The 18,040-nt window shown below is 37.1% G+C and overlaps 1 protein-coding gene across 1 annotated transcript in view; it reads right to left on the bottom strand.

The window, feature by feature from the left end:
* The window catches only part of LOC136260456 (uncharacterized), a 99,850-nt gene that overhangs the window by 21,388 nt on the left and 60,422 nt on the right, over nt 1–18,040 (bottom strand). Inside the window, exons 39-48 of the mRNA XM_066054219.1 lie at nt 16,191–16,453; nt 15,415–15,652; nt 15,264–15,361; nt 15,104–15,211; nt 14,974–15,055; nt 9,883–9,993; nt 8,820–9,099; nt 7,580–7,643; nt 4,889–4,960; nt 2,160–2,301 (exon numbers count right to left, since the gene is read on the bottom strand). Coding sequence (XP_065910291.1) covers nt 2,160–2,301; nt 4,889–4,960; nt 7,580–7,643; nt 8,820–9,099; nt 9,883–9,993; nt 14,974–15,055; nt 15,104–15,211; nt 15,264–15,361; nt 15,415–15,652; nt 16,191–16,453 — 1,458 coding nt within the window. The remainder of the gene's footprint in view (nt 1–2,159; nt 2,302–4,888; nt 4,961–7,579; nt 7,644–8,819; nt 9,100–9,882; nt 9,994–14,973; nt 15,056–15,103; nt 15,212–15,263; nt 15,362–15,414; nt 15,653–16,190; nt 16,454–18,040) is intronic.

Below are 18,040 nucleotides of genomic sequence, written 5' to 3'. Positions count from 1 at the left end.
CGGTAATGCTATGAACGTTTGTAAAAGATGCGCAACGGATAAACATTTGCCAAAATTGTATTCTGGGGACAACAACATGGATCCAGGCCCAGTACCACCCGAACTTGCTGTAAGTGTGCCATTCTTTATTTAAACCTACACATTTGTGTATTTAACATTAGTAATCGTTGTTGCCTTGTATAAGTTTAAGCTAATTAATAATAGGAGAATAACGCTATATTGAGGTTTTGCAGGACACGTTCCCAAGTAAGCATTCAAAATATGGAACATAGTCATGCCCCCTGCAAAATCTTATTTTTGTGAGAAAAAATGATTGTTATCAATAAAAGCATCAAGCTTCTACTGATACAGGTAAAATCCATGAGCAATATGAACTATTCATACAACTCGTAAGGTCTATAGTAATTTGCACTGCCATCAATACTTCAAAGTCATCAGGCTCGCCCCACGATGCTGTTTGCATCTGTCTAGTATATATCTAATAAACATGCTTGAGGGAGGGACTGTATGATAACACTGCCACTTTGCATGGATACCTTCATTTTTAAAAATAATATGTGACTCAGTCTGGGATAACCGGTCTTATCGCCTATTTGAAAGTATTGAAAAATGCCAGCTTTAAGTATTTAGTATGTTGTAACACACTAATGGTTGAAGCTATGTGTACCAAATTTTCACACGTTTTACACCAATTCTTTACCTTTCAAAGCATCCACTGTGCAAGTAGCCAACAGCTAAGTTTCCTGTTAGTTTTTAAATCAAGATTGACTGTATCAGGTGAGCTCCAAAAGGGAGGGAGGCAGGGGCCTGGAAGGAGGGCAAGAGAGTGTTTGAAAATTTGAAAAGGAAGGCATAGGGATGAGTTATGGGCCATTCAGGTCTCAAAACTGGCTAAAATGAAGCACATTTACAGCACTGGTCTTTAATGAACACTACAGTGCTAAACAGCCACATATAGCCAACCCCAGGCTGGCCAGAGCTCCGTTAGGACTCCAGGCTGCTTGTACGAATCACCACTATGCTTGGGAAAAGCAGCCAGCAAAAGCAGATCACTCAAGTCTAGTTGATTTTGGTGATGAAATTTGATAGTTTATTCATGTAGCTTTTTATTTATGGTGAAAAATTAAATCTGCTGACATGGGCGGTAAGACCGGTTTTCCCAGACCCAGTCATATATACCAGTTCATTTACATCTTTATATTTATCAAACCAAAGCATTTTAGGATGTTTTAGGATTTCCATTGCTTTATTAGTCACTGTATCAATTGTTTCACTAATCCAACACAGTGCAGCTTGTATTGGGCAGATTTCTAGTACATGTGATGTCTGGTCACCATCTTTGAGGTGGATCCCTACTTTTAAGCAATTAATACACTATATACACACTATGATCTTGTAAAGGCTCAAAGGTTAAATTGGATGACAGTCACTAAATGTATACATATGACTGTTGTATGCACAATGACTTGATGTATATATGAAACCTAATTTTGGAAAACCGTCAATATCCACATATTTTTCAAAGTTCATTTTATTGGTTCTTTGTTGTCTGTAGGAACAGAGGAATGGACTGGTTAAGTTTCAGCTTCATACATTAAGCAATGTGGAAAATACAGCACCAGACAACTGGACAAGCAAATAGATTGATATGTACAGAAGCCATTGAGAAAATAATCTACAGGCACTTACACAAACCATCATGGCTTACTGATACAACAGCACATGGAATTGAAACTTGGCTCATTGCTTCACCATGCATCTATAAATCCATGCACCAAGGTAACATTTTGCCCAAGGTATGCATCTGTGTTCAAGAAGGAAGGTGAATTCACTGAAAAAAGATCATCAGTAAATTCTTTTGACAAACAAATATCTGTATCTCAGAAACTCTTCCGTGCATGGAGATGAAACAAGCTCCCTATGAACAGGTGAACATGATGATTCTCAAGATTTATTCACCGACCAGTGAGGTGATAAAAACTTGATAACTTTATTCCAAAACATACATTACTTTAAATTACAAAACTACCATTGTGTGTAGATTGATGGTTTTTCCAACATATTATAACATGAGACAACATAATGTATTCATTTGCATAGGGCCCAATTAAGCTCAACTAAGCTATAATTATATATAATTTGATCCATGTGCAAATTACCGATATTATTAGCAGCTCTAATAGTTTGGTTGCCAGTATCATTTATAGTTCTACTAAACAGAACTCCAATTTCCTCTGTATTCATCAGCAGTCTTTCACCAACTGATACTGGTACAACTGCTTCTGTTGCATTCTGTGGTTGCTACATAATAAAACATGGAGTAACATTTATTTATTAAGGATTTACAACACAAGTGTTGAAGGTCAGTAGGACTCCTGGTCCTACAGCCTGTTTAAAGATGTTATATTAAATATGTTTGAAAAGTTGCAGAAAGGAGAAAAATCAATGACTGGATGGGCAACCTTGACCCTGCAGCTATCTGATTTATGCTTGAATGCTAACAGGAGTCTGCCTAGCAGTCGGAATGTTATCTCTTAGTTAATTTATAATAATGAACATTCTATTATTTATGTACTGTGCTACTTTTTGGCCCCGAATACCACTATAGAGCGTATTCACAAAGAAACTATAAACAAAGCACTTAAAATACATGTGGAACTACAACACAAAAATATCATGTTTTAGTTCTTTCCACCAGACCTGGTACAGCAGCAGCCATGACTATGTGGTAATCACCAAGGATGAATGGCATATAATACAACTTCATAGCTGGTCTACTTTCTGATACCATGCCTCACCTGTTTGCCCATGCATGTCATGATATGGTGGGTACCGTGGTGAATATTTTAAAAAGCAGACCAGCTACTCCATTGTGCTTCTATTCTAGTATGTCATTATCCATTAATACTCTATTGTCATACTATCATGAATTGGTTTTCTCTCTACCTCCAGTGTCAACACACCATGGGCCAAAAAGAAATGATTCTTTCATGTGCCTTCTCACCAGGGGAGTAGGGAGGGGAGGTTCCTGGGGGTTCAGGAACCCCCCCTGTAAAATTTTGACTTCTGCAAGCAGGATCCTAACACACCATTTAGTGTGGCTGGACAAAATGAGTGAGTAATATAGTGTAATGGCACAGCACAACGATTGATAAAGCTTGCATTCGTCTCTCAGGGAAGGATTTACAGAGATAACATGAGCCCTAGGCCTTTTCAAAACTTGTTTAAAAGATCGATATACTCTAATAGAGCAGTCAGGTATATACTCTAATAGAACATGCATGTAAATATATCCATGTCCATGTGGAGTTTTTCAGACATTCTAACATTAAATGCAAAACTTAGCATGACCTTATACTGCTATAGCTTTGGTGTGCAGTGTTTAAAGATATAGAGCTCCAGTAATTTATCACTTGTATTATGCAAAATGAATTCATGCTATGCATATTTGTATAGTTGTATTGTTTTGATTGCAAGTCATTCCATTTGTATTAGTGGATTCATGGCTCTTATACCACAGTGAGATAACTATCACTTACAGATTACTATTGTTATGCTGTCTGTTTCCACTAGGTGGCTTTATCTAGTACTACCTTCATCATGGGGCACTTATATGCATCACAATTAATGTACTTTTTGCAAAAAATATAGCAATTTGCTGAGTTTTGATCCATTAAAGTATTGAAAGTCTCTCAGCGGCTGGGGCTGTGCCCCCAGAACCCCTGCTTCTGGTAACTCAATGCTGGTGCTGGAACCCCCCTTCAAAAAATCCTGGCTATGCCCCTGCTCACCATCACAAATGTACTGAACAGCCACTTAATGGCAGTTTGGTAGTTGCCTATCAATAGAGAATAACGTACTACAAGTATATGAGTGTAATTAGTATGGTTTCTGACAAATTGATCATGGTTCCCACCAAGTTCCTACACAAGATGAAATGTTCCACTGCTACATCAGGAAGTAGACCAGCTAGAAGATCATGCTTCTAGTATGTTGTTACCCATTCATAGGTGATTACAACATAGTCATGAAAGCTGCTTCTGTACAAGGTTTGAATGAAGATGCAATTATTTTCTATTGTACTATTGGGGTTTATCCACACGTCTTAAATAAATGCCGCACGTGTCTAAAATAAATGCTACATTTGAGACATCATGTGAATATGCTCCATAGTGGCTTTGGTTCTTTAAAACGAAACTTATTTTGAAATACAAAACTTGGGCTCCTGTTACTCCGTGTAGGGACCACCTATTCCTTTGTGGTTTGCATTAAACTACTCATGAAGGATAGATCTACAACATCATACTACACTATTTTTCACTTTGATCTTTTGCTCAAAGCTCCTTAATATAAAATATGTGTGTATGCATATATGTGTGATTGTACCATGTAAGTGCTATATTTGCCATAAAAAATGGTCTTTACAACTGCAGTGCTACATACGTGACTGCAGTGCAATTGGATGTAGTTGTAGACCTCTATGCTGATATACCTGGAGAGGAAAGCTCTCAAAAGCCAGAGAAGAAATTGCTCCAGAGGGTCTAAAGGTGTGTCTGATTATTATCCAGAATGAAGTTGGCTGTTTTTTTTTGGAAAATTAATACTTTCACTCATGTTCTAGTTCAGCTCAAGCTCAAACTGGAACTTCTTTAAAATAGTTAAAGCATTGCCTTGCTTGTGTTATATGAAAATATGTCACTCAAGGTGTGATCTCAAGACCAAATATAGCACGTGGCTTCATTTTATGCTAACTTTGTCTCTTACCAACACTTTTGCATGCTATTTTTTTTGTATATCACTTGTGGCAATGCTTTAACTAATACATATATATGCATAATATAATTATTTCCAATAATATCTTCCTGTAAACTTCAAAATTTCAACAGACCTCATCTATCATCTCCTCAAATGAAACATCATTTCTTTCATCAAGCAAATTATCCAACACATCTATGGTATCCTGTAAGCACAATTAATAAGCGCAAAGATCATTCAGTTATGTAACTGTTAAACAACACAATTTACACAGCTGGGGCTGCCAGGCTAGTGTACCTCATTATGTGTTACAGCCAGGGATATGATAAATTGTTGATTCTATTTAAATAGCTATAAACTGACCAAAAACAAATCTCTGATTATCTAAAATCAAATCATCATTGCATTACTGCTAATGTGCTAAAAATGTTGGCATATGATTTGATAATGAGTCAATCAGATTGCACCATATTAATTATTAAAGTGCTCACTGATTAGTTGTAATTTAATTTCCTGCAAAGCAACTATAATTCTAAGGTCTAATTCTATTGCAAGAATGACAAACTCAATTGCCAAGGTTACAAACTCTATTGCAAATGGGTAGGCCTGCATCAAATATGCCAGCATAATGAAAGGCATAATTGTTTGGTATGCCAGCATAATGCTAGAATGGTAGGTGGATATTTTAAATTATGGAATGAAAATAGATTGATATACCCTAATAGAGCAGTCAGTGGAAACTGCAAACTGCAATAGAGTACTCAAATGTATTGTACATAGCTCCTTTGATCAATACTATCTAAAGAACAGCCACTTTGTAGTGAAATACTCTAATAGAGCATTCACTGATTAAAATATTCCAAGATAATTGTAAGAAAAGTTTCTAACTTAGGAGGATAATGCAGGCACAATGGGAGCATAATAGGTGAAAATTTTGGGAAATTCCTGAAAGCATTTTGGGCAAAATTTTGAGCATATTTCACTCAGGCCTACAAATGGGATGAAATCAATTGCATATGTGGCAAATTCAATTGCAAATATGTGACCCAGTCTGCGAAATGGGGTCTTATCACCTATTTAAAAGTATCAAGAAATGCTGGTTTTAAGTATTTAGTGTGTTGTAGCTCGCCAATGGTTGAAGCTATGTGTACCACATTTTCACGCGTTTTACACCAATTCCTTACTTTCTACAGCATCTACTGTGCAATTAACCAACAGCTAAGTTTCTCACCATTTTAGATAGTTTTTAAACTGTGGTTGACTGTATCAGACGAACTCCAAAAGGGGAGGGAGGTGGGGGCCTGGAAGGAGGGCAAGAGGCTGTTTTAAAAATTGAAAAGGAAGGCATAGGGATGAATTAGACCAAGTTATGGGCCATTCAGGTCTCAAAACTGGCTAAACTGAAAGGAAATTTACAGTACAGGTCTTTATTCAACACCACGGAGCTGTACAGCCACACACAGCCATCCCCAGGCTGACCAGAGTTCCAGTAAGGCCCCACACCGCATGTACGGATTACCACTGGGCTTGGGGAAATCAGCCAGCAAAAGCAGACCAATCAAGTCTAGCTGATTTTGATAGTGAAATTAGATAGTTTATTCATGTAGCTTTGTGTTCTTGGTGAAAATTCGAATCTGCTAGCATAGGCGATAAGACCGTTTTTCCCAGACGGGGTCACATATAAGTTTTGCTTAATTAATTAATATCTGACTTGGTCATTTATATCAAATGCTACGGTAGTACAATAAGTAGGGGTCGCCCCTAAAATTTCATGTTCCGCCCAAAATTTTGTCTTTGAAAATCACCCTAGAGATATCTTACATGACAAAAACCACCTTTACAGAATAGTACTAGTCCACATAATATATAATATATAACAAAACGCATACAGGTGGCTTGATATAGAATTTTTTTTAAATCACCAAAACTTGAATTTTAGTCTCACTGCATGACTAACCAGTCGCAAGGCTAGAGGCTAAACGAAGCAGTGCACGGCCACTATTTTACACCACAATAGCAAACTCATCAGTGGGATGTACCTTTTGGGGTGTCGACGAGTGTAGCCCTCTGCGCTTTGTCTTTTCTTTTTTCTTCATACAGGCTGCTTGTCTTCTTCAAACCATACCGAGGCAATATTTTTCCGTATCAACACTTTCTTTCAGCAGCACATTTAGATGCCACAGAATTATCTCAGAGCTGAATTTCAGGAGTGCTTCAGTCCTGGCGCTACTATAAGAGGTATACTAGCTAGATATCTGCAACTTCGCGATGGGGATTCCGTTTGCGATAGGTTCACATCCTTCACAACCACACCCATCAAATAAAGATCTAGGTAGACTAATAGTGATAGTGTAAAGAGACCACACCTCTTAACAATCTAGCCATTTACTTAACAGTAAACAAGATGACCTCACCACTTGGCTGACTCGGAATTCTTTAATACAACAGTCATGTGTGATATTCTAATAGAACAGTCACGAGTTACACTGTAGCTGGCTGTGCTACAACAAAAAACTAAACAAACTAGTGTTTTAAATTTATAAATGAAGTAGGGATCGATGCAATAAAAAGCAGTGAAACAAGAGATGAGTGATGGTATTACAGTATATTCAGTGGGAAAGTCCCTACTTGGGCACATTAGCTATAAAAATTATTTTACTCAATGCCAAAGCAGGGACCTCCCACTGAGCTATGCAGTAACACCATCATTCATCTCTTGTTTCACTACTTTTTTATCACATAGATCCCTTCTTCATTGTTAAATTAACAATTAAAAAAATAAATTAAAATACTAGTACATACAACTACAACCGCACCAACAAACCTCAACCACATTCTCTAGCAAATCCTGATCCAGCTCATCTGATTCAACAGTTACAATAGTCACTCTGTAAGTGAAATGAATCACAAAATACATTCAAGTCTATATTTACCATAAATACTCCTACAATACTATTGTAGTATTGATATTTTATATACACACATTGTTTTAAGATATAATTTTAAAACTCTGGTGGATCACCATTTTTCATTAACACACAAGCTGAGATGGCAGAGGTTGGCAGTTTGTGATAGTGGAAGTTGAAGAAATAAAGTGTTGAGCACTATCAGATGTTGACACAGAGATTAAACTCTTGAGTCTTCGAAATGCTGCATCTTTCCTCATGCATTAGCCATCTTATGAATTTACTCAAACATCACTTTACAAGTTGAACACAACATACATATTACAAAGTGTGATCTTGGGCATAGTTGTAATGCTGTCTGGATAATAGAGTTTGCTTGATGTGTAAAACCCAGTTTGCGTTTATACAACTGATACATGCATGAAGTGTAAAGAAACCAAGTGATGATAAAAGACACATTAACTGCTTCTAATACAGCACTTCTCAACCATTAACATTCAAGGGAATACAAGACAAGATTGTTACAACAACATTATTCATGGAGTGGTATAGTTACATATCATTGAGGTATTGAAGGCAACTGCTTTATACACAGTTTGAATGTACATGTAGATATTTAGTACTTAAAAAAGATTGAGATTTACTAATATATATATATATAAACAGTTAGGGACCTGCCGATTATGCTGGCATAATTATGAGCATAATAGGTGCCTGAAAGTATTGAGCATAATGCTAGCATAACAGGAAGAATATCTTGATGGTCAAATTACATATCACAGAAAAAGATCGATATACTCTAATAGAATAGTCAATAACTCTAATAGAACAACCAAGCAGCTGACTGTTCTATTAGAGTATATCGATCTTTTCTGTCACATGCAGTTTTCAAGAGCAAAGATGTGCTTCAGCCACTTATTATGTGCCCATAACTGCAAATTTAGTAGCAGAACATGGGAAATAAGGCATAAAGCTTGAGCATAATTTGAGCATAATAGGTAAAAATTTTGAGCAATGCAGCATAGCATAGTAGGTAAAATTTTGAGCATAATAGGCAGGTCCCTATAAACAGTTCCACATTCCTTGACTCTAATGTACAAGGTTATTTGCAGTGTATATAGAAAAGTTAAAAACTACTGTTGATGTGTAACCACTTACTCAATGATAGAATCTAAAGTGTTAACAGCTGAGGACACATCATTTGGCAGAAGAGGTTGTGTAGTGTTTGTGATCTCCTGTAGTTCATCAGCAATATCCTCCACAGCTTCTGGCATGAATGTTTGTGTCAAGTCTCTATCCTCATTAACAAATATATTTTCAACAAGAGTAACCAATTCTTCAGCTCTAATTTCAAGTCTTATTTGCTCAACTGTTCTACATTGTGACACATTTGGAGAACCCCACTGACCACCATCAAGACATTGTCTAGTAGCAATACCTGTATGAATGTAGTTTGTCCAGTTTCATTACACACTATATGCAAACTCTGTTAACATATGTGTGTAGTCAATATTAACCCATTAACGGCCACTGCTGCCATATGGCGGCTTGGCATCATAACTCACTCATAGAATAAACTGTAGCAATTTGTAAAATACGTTTCATAGCAAGATACACTAGTACTGAAACAGACACACCCGTACAGTACCCATTTCTGTGATAACTGGATCCTTTCTGGACTAGTCCACTTTTGTTATGTAATAGTGTCCTTTCATAGATTGGTGAGTTTATTGTTTTTGGAGCTGATAAGTATTGTGAAAGTGTTATACATTGATGGAGACACGTAAAGTCAACAGTTGGCTGCTTTGTCCTGGATGTGATGGCAGAAACGTGTGCACATACACAGGTGCAACAGCAAAATGGGACAAATCATGAAGAAACCAGCTGTGGAATGGATTGCACTGTAAGTAAACTAGTTCTTTGGAGTGTAAGACACTTTTGTAAATAGTTAGTTGGGATTCGGTTGTTTGTTTGGGCTGGTTTTTACCAAAGTTTAGACTTTGTTGTTTGATAACTTCGTTACGGTTACTGTTATGTAAACAAAAACAACACAGTCAACCTCCTTAGCTAAAAGTGAGTATTTACGTATATGATTACTAAGTAGTCTGTGTAGTGGATGGTTAGTATGATGTGATTTGGCAATTCAGCCAGTGGTCCCTGCATGAGAATTTGGCTGTCATTGCATGGGTTAAATGTTATACCATAGCATATTATACTGTACCTTCAGCTTCACTACCACCACGACATTTTTGCTGTGTTACTTCACTAATGTTAGTTGCTGGCCATGTTATGTTCCATGTGGCATCTTGTTCAAGTGGACACCCAATAAACTCTGTATCAATATATATATACACAGATTTAGAGTTAAAACCTAATAGTTGTAACATAATCATAAATGATATACATATACTCACTGCCAATACAAAGGTTCCCATCACAGCAGTGAATTACTCCCAAATTTTACTGGCAACAGTGAAATATCAGTAGTTGCTTGGTATTAGCTGCTTGGGTATATATAGGTGTTATAGCCCAAACACATTCTGTCTTATATACTGTCACCATGGTAATGGTTGCTAGGTAACAGGGAACTATAGGCTAGCAACCACTTCCATGGAATTTTTCAGCGATTTGAAATTTGAGCCATAGCAACCATACTTCAACAAATGTTGCTTTAACCCATAGTATTAGGTCTGAGCAGCATTGGTATCTGTTAAATTTGGGATAAACACCACTCTTGTTTTGCTACATTAAAAATGTAAATTTTACTCAGCTTTATGTTGTGAAATTTTAGCCATTTTCATTATGACACTCATGGCATCTATCCCAAATTTTACTGCTACCCATGCTGTTAGTAGTATAAATGCATCAGATTCTTTATTGCAGAACCTTAAAACACTTTGGAGCATATGTAATATATAAACCATGGCTACGAGGTGTATTGCACTTATCAACAGTAAACTTCCGATGACTGAGGAGGAGGGGTGTATATAAGTGCAATAAACCGAAATGAGCCATGGTTCATATGATATATACCATGTTTCTAAATTAATCTGCACTACATTACTTACTAACAACCCATATGCACACAAACCAACTTAAAGTTTATACTTACACTTAATTCGCCATAGTTTGGCATTGTAGACATGCTGGAAACGTTTCTTTCACAATTCAGCTCTCACAATGAAGAATCAAATTGATTGTGGGACTTAGTAAACATATCTCTGTATATCGCCAGGACTTGTCCGTTCATATCAGCAAATGTAGGAGCAACGTTACTTGCTGCCACCCATCATCGAAGTTGTTAGGTATGGGTATAAAATGAGTCCAGTGGTTGGACTCTTACTGGCTGGGGTGATTGATCGTCTAGCATGACGAAGGCTATTAGCCTGAGTTATCTGGGTGATTAGTCATGCTAGCATGGGCATTGTTTGCCTGCCCACGTCAGGCTATCAGCCCGTAATGTGACATCCCAGGTGAGTATATATATACCTACCTGAGGTGAGTATATTATATAGTTATACAACGGCCACGAGTGCTCTGCCTGATATAAACGCACGAGCCTGAGGGCCGTTAGGCCCGAAGGCAAGTGCGTTTATACAGGCAGAGCACGAGTGCACGTTGTATAACTGTTATGTACCACTCACCTAATAGGTGGAGAGAGTCTCACAAGACAGCTGTAACACTTATAAAGGCCAGGTTTCTAACATCGATTGTGGGTAACTAAGCCGGACGTTGCGATGACGTTCCCCCTGCAGTACTGCAGCCACCTGAGATATTGAAAGCTAGTACGCTATGGGTTATGTCACTAACCTGCATTCGCTGTTCAACTCTCATTATGTAGTGCTTAACATGCCAGCATGATCACTAAATCGCCATATAGACTAAGCGCCAGACTAATCGCCATAGTGATTCCCTCGAGCGAAAAAAAGTAGCTAAATAGACGTTTTAAGTAAACAAAACCCAACTACTAAACGATACTAGTCTAATTCTTACTATTCACACTGGCTAAACTTGAATCTGGTGGCATGACAAAACTGGTTACCACAATCGAACGTAAAGGTTAGTATTATTTAGAATATATTTGTTTTATTGAGTCATTGTCGAAGTGGACTACAGTTTAATCTGGGCTAAGATGGCACCAGACTAGTAAGGTGTATAAGTACGTTTATATATATGTAGACTAGAGTTGTGGCCACCCGTGTTGGCTTTTTCGATCGCCATTGGCTGCTTGTAAACATTATACGTATTGGTGACGTTATGGCCCACAATCGACCTTTACATGTCAGGCTATAAAAGAATTCGAGTGATCTGTGAAGTGTCCTTCCACCTATTAGGTGAGGTGTCGTAGTGGTCTTCGCCACCGGCACTTATGCTATGCTGCATAAAACCGCAGCTAGTGCAATATCTGTATATTGCACTGCGGTCGGTGCATTATAACTTATAATGCACTCGTTGTGGTCTACAAAACCGCAACCAGTGCGTTATAAGTTATAATGCACTCGCTGCAGTGCAATATACAAATTATGGCACTGGCGGTGCCTTTGAACTGCCCACGCAGAGTGGTACATATATATATACTCACCTAAGGTAGGTATATATATACTCACCTGAGGGTTGGGGATGTATATGCCCTTTATGCAACCAGTGGCACCTTTGAAGTTTCACATGATCATGGTACATTTTATAGTTATAACACGCTTATGAGGGATATGACTAAAATATACGCACGATTCACGAGAGCGCTCGAGTGAGAGTGCGTGTATTTAGTTATATCCCAAGTAATCGTGTTATAACTGTTATATTCTACACCCCAGTAGATGAAAACAATTTTAGATAGTAAGTTATAGTGAAACAGCACCTCCTGGAGATGGAAATCAATAGAAATTCTTGATGGATCAGACGTTTTACACTTTTAACAGTGCCACGCCCACATAGTCGCGATTAGTGAATTATCCACGAAGAAGACAAGAGTTCATTGAAACTTGTTCAAGTTCCTGAGGTAAATAATTGTCGGTTGATTTAGGCGCTTGTTCTTAGAGACTTGTTTACTGTTTAGATAAGGATTTCGCAGAATGTGTAAAGTTACACCATATATGGTAAGCGTAGCCACAAAACATGGTAGATCAGTTATATACCACAGTTTGCCGTGGTATATCAGTTATATACCACAGCACGGCGCTTTTGAATTCAACCACAGGTGTGGTATATTATATAGTTATACAACGGCCACGAGTGCTCTGCCTGATATCAACGCACGAGCCTGAGGGCCGTCAGGCCCGAAGGCAAGTGCGTTTATACAGGCAGAGCACGAGTGCACGTTGTATAACTGTTATGTACCACTCACCTAATAGGTGGGGAGAGTCTCACAAGGCAGCTGCAACACTTATAAAGACCAGGTTTCTAACATCGATTGTGGGTAACTAAGCCGGACATTGCGATGATGTTCCCCCTGCAGTACTGCAGCCACCTGAGATATTGAAAGCTAGTACGCTATGGGTTATATCACTAACCTGCATTCGCTGTTCGACTTTCATCATGTAGTGCTCAGCATGCCAGCGTGCCATATAGACTAAGCACCAGACTAATCACATAGTAATTCTCTCGAGCGAAAAAAAGCAGCTAAATAGACGGTTTAAGTAAACAAAACCTAACTACTAAACGATACTAGTCTAATTCTTACAATTCACACTGGCTAAACTTGAATCTGGTGGCATCGAACATAAAGGTTAGTATTATTTAGAATATATTTGATTTATTGAGTCATTGTTGAGTGGACTACAGTTTAATCTGGGCTAAGATGGCACCAGACTAGTAAGGTGTATAAGTACGTTTATATATATGTAGACTAGAGTTGTGGCCACCCGCATTGGCTTTTTCGATCGCCATTGGCTGCTTGTAAACATTATACGTATTGGTGACGTTATGGCCCACAATCGACCTTTACATGTCAGGCTATAAAAGAATTTGAGTGATCTGTGAAGTGTCTTTCCACCTATTAGGTGAGGTGTCGTAGTGGTCTTTACCACTGGCACTTGTACTATGCTGCACAAAACTGCAGCCAGTGCAATATCTGTATATTGCGCTGCGGTTGGTGCATTATAACTTATAATGCTCTCGCTGTGGTCTACAAAACCGCAACCAGTACGTTATAAGTTATAATGCACTCGCTGCGGTCTGCAGCACTGCAATATACAAATTATGGCACTGGCGGTGTCTTTGAACTGCCCACGCAGAGTGGTACATATATATATATATTATATACATAGGGTGTGGATCACTTTATTTGAGCAAGAAGTCAATCAGGATACACACATATGTAACCCTATTTTGGAAAACCATTCTTTTCCACCCATTGGTCAATTTTCTGTTTTATAGCTCAATTGAGGAATTGGGTGCTTATCCATCTCGTGTCAAAAATTTAGCTTGATATCTTAAAGCATTCCAGAGATATGGCCAATTTACTGTCTAATACATTACAAACTAAGTCCAATAGTAATGCATTAAATTCTGCGAGTGATTAAGTGGAACAAATGGTGACAAAACACTTTGTTGACAAATATGTCAATTTCTACCATCTAAAATACATAAAGAGATTTCTGGCAGTTGAATGAAGTATTCTTGGTACTGTTCTGCAATTAAACGGCATGTATCATTGTCTCAAGACTAGTTTTAATTAACCATTCCAGCACCTGAACAAATTACCCCATTTGTAAGTTAATTGATGTGTCACGCAGTGTGAAATTACTACATGGTCTGATAAAACCATCCATATATCCTAGCAGAAAGGAGCTTTGGTTGTGAACTTCACAGCAAGAAGATTTAATAGTTGCTTTACCCAAATGCGTAAAAATATTAATTTAAAAAAATTACCGAAATTTTCAATTGAGTTTTTCTACAAATTTTTCGCCATGTGTGGAAAAGGATGGTTTTAAATATGGTCACATATGTGCATAACAGCTACGCAAACAGAGCTAAATGTAAATGCAAATCATGCTAGCATTTTGAACCAATACAATTTTCTTGATAAAAATATTTAATCTAAGGTTTGGAAATGGAATTTAGATACAGCCTAAAGCCTTGTACACTCTACATTGCACTAGTATTATTATTACTCTACTGATGCAGTTAAGTAACACTCTAACATGACAATAGCTGAGATGTGTCGGTGATCTAATTATATATATGGCAATCAAATATGTAAGTTGCTGACAACAGAAAATGTCGTGATCTTGGAAATAATTGATAACTTTAGTGAACAAAACGATGACTACTCGGTTGCCAATTTCAAACTATAAACATGTATATTACTGACCTGTAGTGTTATCCATCTTGGTACAGAATGATCCACTTTGTTCACCAGTACTAGTGATACTATATATGTCAGGACAGAGATCCTATAGAACAATCATATTAATTCAATGCAATATTATTTGTTTACACACCTGTTTACATTGAGGTTGATCACAGCCCAAGCTGACATCAGGAAATCCATCACTGTCTGAGTCTAATCCACACACACTGCCATCACCAACATAAGTGGGACTGTTACACTGTAAAATACAACATGACTTAGGTGTTAACCGATGAAGTATAGTAACTTACTGTACAACTTTGTGGACTACACAAACATGGTGGGGTACTAGGTCCAGTACACACTGTTTGTATTGAAGTCTCAGCACTTAAAACACAGGAGCAACTTGCTGTATGCATTTAACAAAAATTCATACACATTATTTCCACAAATTGCACTTACAATTTGGCTGAAAAGCCAACACATTAGATCCATCAGTGAGATCAACACCAACCGGGAAAATTGCAGCCATGTTTTCCTCTAAACTGTTTTGAACATTTTCAACATCATCAGAAGAAACTGACATTAATCGAAGATTGAATGACAACATGAAACTTATTAACTGTGAGCTATAACTCCAGGACATATTGACACTATTAATTATTTCAATGGTAGAATTTACTTGGAGTTGACTATAAACCTGAAAATAACACATACACATCACATTGATAAAATGATACAATACAATCATGGCTGTTGTTAGTAAACTTTATCATATTATTCTACAATACACAAGAGCAAAAAAGGTACAGCCTTCAATAGCCTGGGTAAAAAAAGAGTTGTGAAATCAAATGTTATAGCCAAGAAATGATTGCAACGTAATAATGCACACACAGTCATTATCAAAAGTTATTAGCATAAACATCATTGTAGCCATTTCTTGGCCACCATTTTTGATTTCACAACTTTATTCATCCAAGGCAGCAACTTTTTTCACAACTTGTCTACAGTATTTTGTGTGAATATAGTATACACCAAAAAATACATACAGACATGTAAACAATGTTGTATGATCATCAATCTTATGACTTTAACAAATACGACACATCTCCATGGCCACAACGTACTTGATTTATTACTTAAGTAATGCTTACATGGAAAATTGGTACTAAAAATGTGAGTAATTTTGTTGCAGTCTGAATTAAGTTCTACTTATTATGCAGGATCACAATACTAACATTATTGATGATGGCTGATGAATCTCCTGCATACATGTTATCAGTAGTCACCGTAAAGTACACTACCACAACTGGGTAGGAATTCCTGAACATGGTACAATTACTCATATCAATTGATGACCAACTTCCATTACTTAGGCATTGCCTCTCAATGTTCACACCAGAACGAAAACTAGGATGTAGTTCTGAACAAGGTTGAGTAACGGACACATTTCGTCTACTGTTGCTCCAAAATATACCTCCAGCAAAGTCATCTACACATGCTAAAAACAGAAATTATGTAATAGTTATTGCAGTCCTAGTGGGAGTGCATATATACAGGCAAAGCATGAGTGCCCATGGTATAACTAATATGTTTTACTTTAGCATGTAGACCCACCTAATTGGCAAAAAACTTTAGTTGCTATACCCTTCTCTTATATAGGGAACCAAGTAAGCTGTGATTGTGGGATTGAATTTTGCCAAACAAACTGTGATTGTGGGATTCAATTTTAATACATCAAACAGTAGTTTGATTTGATTTTTGCTAATGTAGCAATTTAAAGAAACTAGTGTTACTTATGTTACTTTAATTGCTACATTTACAAAAGAAAAAACAAATTACTGTTGATGTATTAAAATTGAATCCCACAATCACAGGTTGTTTGGCAGAATTCAATCCCACAATCACAGCTTGCTTGATTCCCTATATAAGGGAAGAGGATAACAGTATAACATCAAATAAATCTGATGATTTCTGGATATATGTAGCGTGCACTCCTATTAGGTGTGCAATGTCTCAAGTTAACGAGATATACGCATTGCCTTAACAAAATATATGCACTGGTAGCAGTGCATATATCTTGTTAACATTTTGAGTCAGTGCGATATGTGATATATATGCACTGGCTTTCCTTTGATCTGAGGTGTGAAAGTGGTACATGTGATTATAACACATGTGACATGCTGGTAGATGAAGATAATTTTACATATAAAGTACAACAAGATAAGCAACATATCAAAGAAAATAACACATACTGTATAAACACTATTGCATGTACTATAAGAAACAAAACTGTCTGAGCCATATCCCTTTTATTCTCTAGAATTCGTACTGTAGTCTGTACTAAACAATGAGTCAACACTGCAATGGTGACACTCCAGCACGATGTGTATATTACGGAAGCAGTGTATGTCACTTTCTTGTAGACAGAGGAAGTTTATTATTACATACTATCCTACTGGGACCCTGTAAATTGGAATATTGACATTGAAATTAATAACAAAAATGTAGAAAAAAACCTCAGACCAGATCTGCAGACAGTTTGCAGTCTGTGAAAGTAAAACATCAAGCTCTGATGGTAAATAAGAGTCCTCAATTAGCTAAACCAAAATTGCAATTTTACACCTTTTTATATTATATATACTGTATGCTCTTTTGGAGTGTTTTGTATAGATTCTTGAAATGGAATACCTATCTATCATCTGTCTATCTACCTACATAAAATTATAAAGGTGAAAAACTGTCTATCTATCCATCTGGATTCTTTCTTCATCTGGTCGCTCACTGGGCAGCTAAAGCATGCATCGACACAGAACTTTGAAAAAATTAATGCTCATCGTCAGGTAACTTCAAGTTGTTGTTAGAAATCTCTACATTTTTTCATTTGTTCTCTTCAGAGCTTGAAGGCGTTGGTACAGAGGAAAACTTGAGGTACATTCCTGCAAAAATCAGCCATAGCGATAGAATTGTTAACTGTAAGGTTCAGGTTCAATTCCTGCCTATGACAACTTCTCTCTTCATTGCCACCTTTTTGTGACATTTTTATGTGTCTGATATTGACAGCATTTAACCATTTACCCACCTATAT

Source organism: Dysidea avara, chromosome 1 (genome assembly GCF_963678975.1).
Source record: "Dysidea avara chromosome 1, odDysAvar1.4, whole genome shotgun sequence".
NCBI lineage: Eukaryota > Metazoa > Porifera > Demospongiae > Dictyoceratida > Dysideidae > Dysidea > Dysidea avara.
This window is presented reverse-complemented; position numbering and strand designations above follow the sequence as displayed.